This window comes from Bison bison, unplaced genomic scaffold (assembly GCF_000754665.1).
Source record: "Bison bison bison isolate TAMUID 2011002044 unplaced genomic scaffold, Bison_UMD1.0 scf7180017864148, whole genome shotgun sequence".
NCBI lineage: Eukaryota > Metazoa > Chordata > Mammalia > Artiodactyla > Bovidae > Bison > Bison bison.
In genome coordinates, this window is record NW_011494720.1 from 9,148,733 (window position 1) to 9,151,207 (window position 2,475).

The 2,475-nt window shown below is 60.1% G+C and overlaps 1 protein-coding gene across 1 annotated transcript in view; it reads left to right on the forward strand.

Moving 5' to 3' along the window:
- IGF2R (insulin-like growth factor 2 receptor) overlaps positions 1–2,475 on the forward strand; it is a 99,346-nt gene that overhangs the window by 73,619 nt on the left and 23,252 nt on the right. The window contains 2 exon segments of the mRNA XM_010840920.1: positions 532–722; positions 2,370–2,475. The exon segment at positions 2,370–2,475 is cut by the window's right edge and continues 9 nt beyond it. Of these exon segments, the coding sequence (XP_010839222.1) occupies positions 532–722; positions 2,370–2,475 (297 nt within the window).

Here is a 2,475-nt window from a genome sequence, read left to right on the forward strand (position 1 = left end):
CACATCCTGAGTGATTTTTCTCTGCTGCATGCGGTGTGGCCGTGGCCACTTCCCTGTTTTGTGTGCTGGCCGCCTGGTGACCCCACACTCTCAGTCCATGAAGTGGGGCCGGCCCGTTCTTTCCCCGGGCAGGTGACTCAGACATTTCCAGGACTGGGGAGTTGGCGCAGTTCTTGGTGACTTCTGAAATAAAGATAGCACGTGGACATAGGCCATTCACAACGTCCCCTGGGCTCAGTCTGGGTGTTCTCAGCTTCATCCCATTTGGGGGTCAGAAAAACTGAGGCTGTCCTGTCCTGAATTCTCCTGACTCTCCACATCTACCCCCCCCAGTCCATCTGCAGTAAATTAATGTTTCATGCCACGAGAGCTCGTGGTGTCATCAGCATCTGACTTAAACAATGGGAACCACTGGTATTTTGGAGTGATTGTTAGAGTCAGAGTGTCGCGTGCCAGACGTTAGGTGCCTTGTGAGTCCTAGTCTGGAAAGCGGCCAATGGTCGCTCTTAATCGTCTCTGCTTGTGCTACAGATCCGTGCCCTCCGGAGGCGGCCGTGTGTCTGCTGGGCGGCCCCAAGCCCGTGAACCTGGGCAGGGTGCGGGACAGTCCTCAGTGGAGCCAGGGCTTGACCCTCCTGAAGTACGTTGATGGTGACTTGTGTCCAGACCAAATTCGGAAGAAGTCAACCACCATCCGCTTCACGTGCAGCGAGAGCCACGTGGTGAGTGACCCAGCTGTGTCCACCCTGGCGTGGGTCCTGAGTCAGCAGGACTGACGTCTCACTTCCTTCGGGTGCGTGGTGAAGCCCTCAGGGTGACCCGGCCTAACAGGGGACGCAGGCAGTGCGGCCTTGGGCCTGTGGTCCTGGGTGCCCACCCTGGCAATTCAACTTCCAGAGTTAGGGGCTCCCCTGGTGGCTTAGTGGTCGAGGATCTGCCTGCAATGTGGGAGCTGCGGGTTCAGTCCCAGGACTGGGAAGATCCCCTGGAGAAGGGAATGGCTACCCACTCCAGTATTCTCGCCTGGGGAATCCCATGGACAGAGGAGCCTGGCTGGCTACAGTCTGATGGGTTGCAAAGAGTCCGACATGACTGTGTGACTCATCATTGTCAAAGTCTGACTCAGCCCCCTGGAGGCTGGAGAGAGAACTGCCGTTTGCCAGCCTGCCCCTCATCTTCGGGGGTAAAAACGGCAGGTCGGCAGACCTGGTTCCAAGCCAAGCTCTCCCGCTTCCTGACCGTGCACCCCAGTCCCTTCATCCCTCTCAGCTGGTCACCCGTTACCAACACGAGCTCCGGCGAGGGTAGAGAGGAGAGACCGGAGGCTCCGGGCCCCGTTGCTGGCTTGTGGTTGGTGCATGAGAGCCGGAGTCTTGTCTCATCTCTGGGCAGTCCCTTCCCCAGAGGGTTGGTCTGTGCAGTGTGGAGGTGGGTGCAGAATTAATTGTCTTCCTGGACTGTTTTTTTTTTTTACTGTGGGGACAAGTCCATCTGCGAGATGAAGGTGCTTTTGCGGGAGATGTGGGTTGTGGCTATGGGCCATGAGGACAGGCTGAGCTAGCCCACTCAGTGTCATTGTCTAGCTGCGTGTGGCCAGAATTGGTGGTGGGGGAGCCCCAGGGAGAGCCTCCTGGGGGCCTGAGGCCTGCCCCCCTGGACGGGGTGGATGCTGAGGTTCTCCTCTGGAGACTATGCGGAGGCTGAGCCTGGACCCCCAAGCTCCTGGGGTGCAGACACTCTGGGCCCCCATAGACTCCCTGTGTGACTGAGCGGAGAGGCTCATGGCTGAGCAGGACAGTTGAGGGGCCCCAGGGGGCTCTGCATGTGGGTGCCCGGGTCTGGGTTATCTGGGGAGAAGGGTCCTGCTGCACCAGGCTGGCCTGAGCCACGTGGACGAGGCACGTCCGGAAGGCGGGGAGTCTCCTCGCCTGGGCGGTGCGGGGGTCGGTCGGTTCTCAGTTGTCACTAGTCCTGGAGGCGCTTCCCGTTTTGTTCCCGTAACAAACTTCAGTTCCGGTTTTTAGAGCATGACCGCGGGTTTCCTCATTCATGACTCATGGTGGCCCTCTGCTCATCCTTCGCCTACCCGTCCCCTGCGCCCCGTCTCACTGCTTGGCTGCAGGGACACACCCCTGGCCCCTGCGTGGATATCAGGCCTCGTCTCGTCCGTGTGTGTCAGGGCCCTCGGGGGCGTCTCTGGAGCAGACACTGACCCCTTGCTTTTTCTGAACCTGCCTCTGTCCCACGAAGACCCCGGGACGGATGAGTCACGGGCGGCGCAGGGGAGCTCCTGTTGACGGGGGTCGGCGCTGTTCCCAGGTCCGCCCTGTGGCCCGTTGGCAGCTGCCTTTGTCTTTGCTCGTTTCTAGAACTCCAGGCCCATGTTCATCAGCGCGGTGGAGGACTGCGAATACACCTTCTCCTGGCCCACGGCCGCCGCCTGCGCGGTCAAGAGCAACGTGCACGACGACTGCC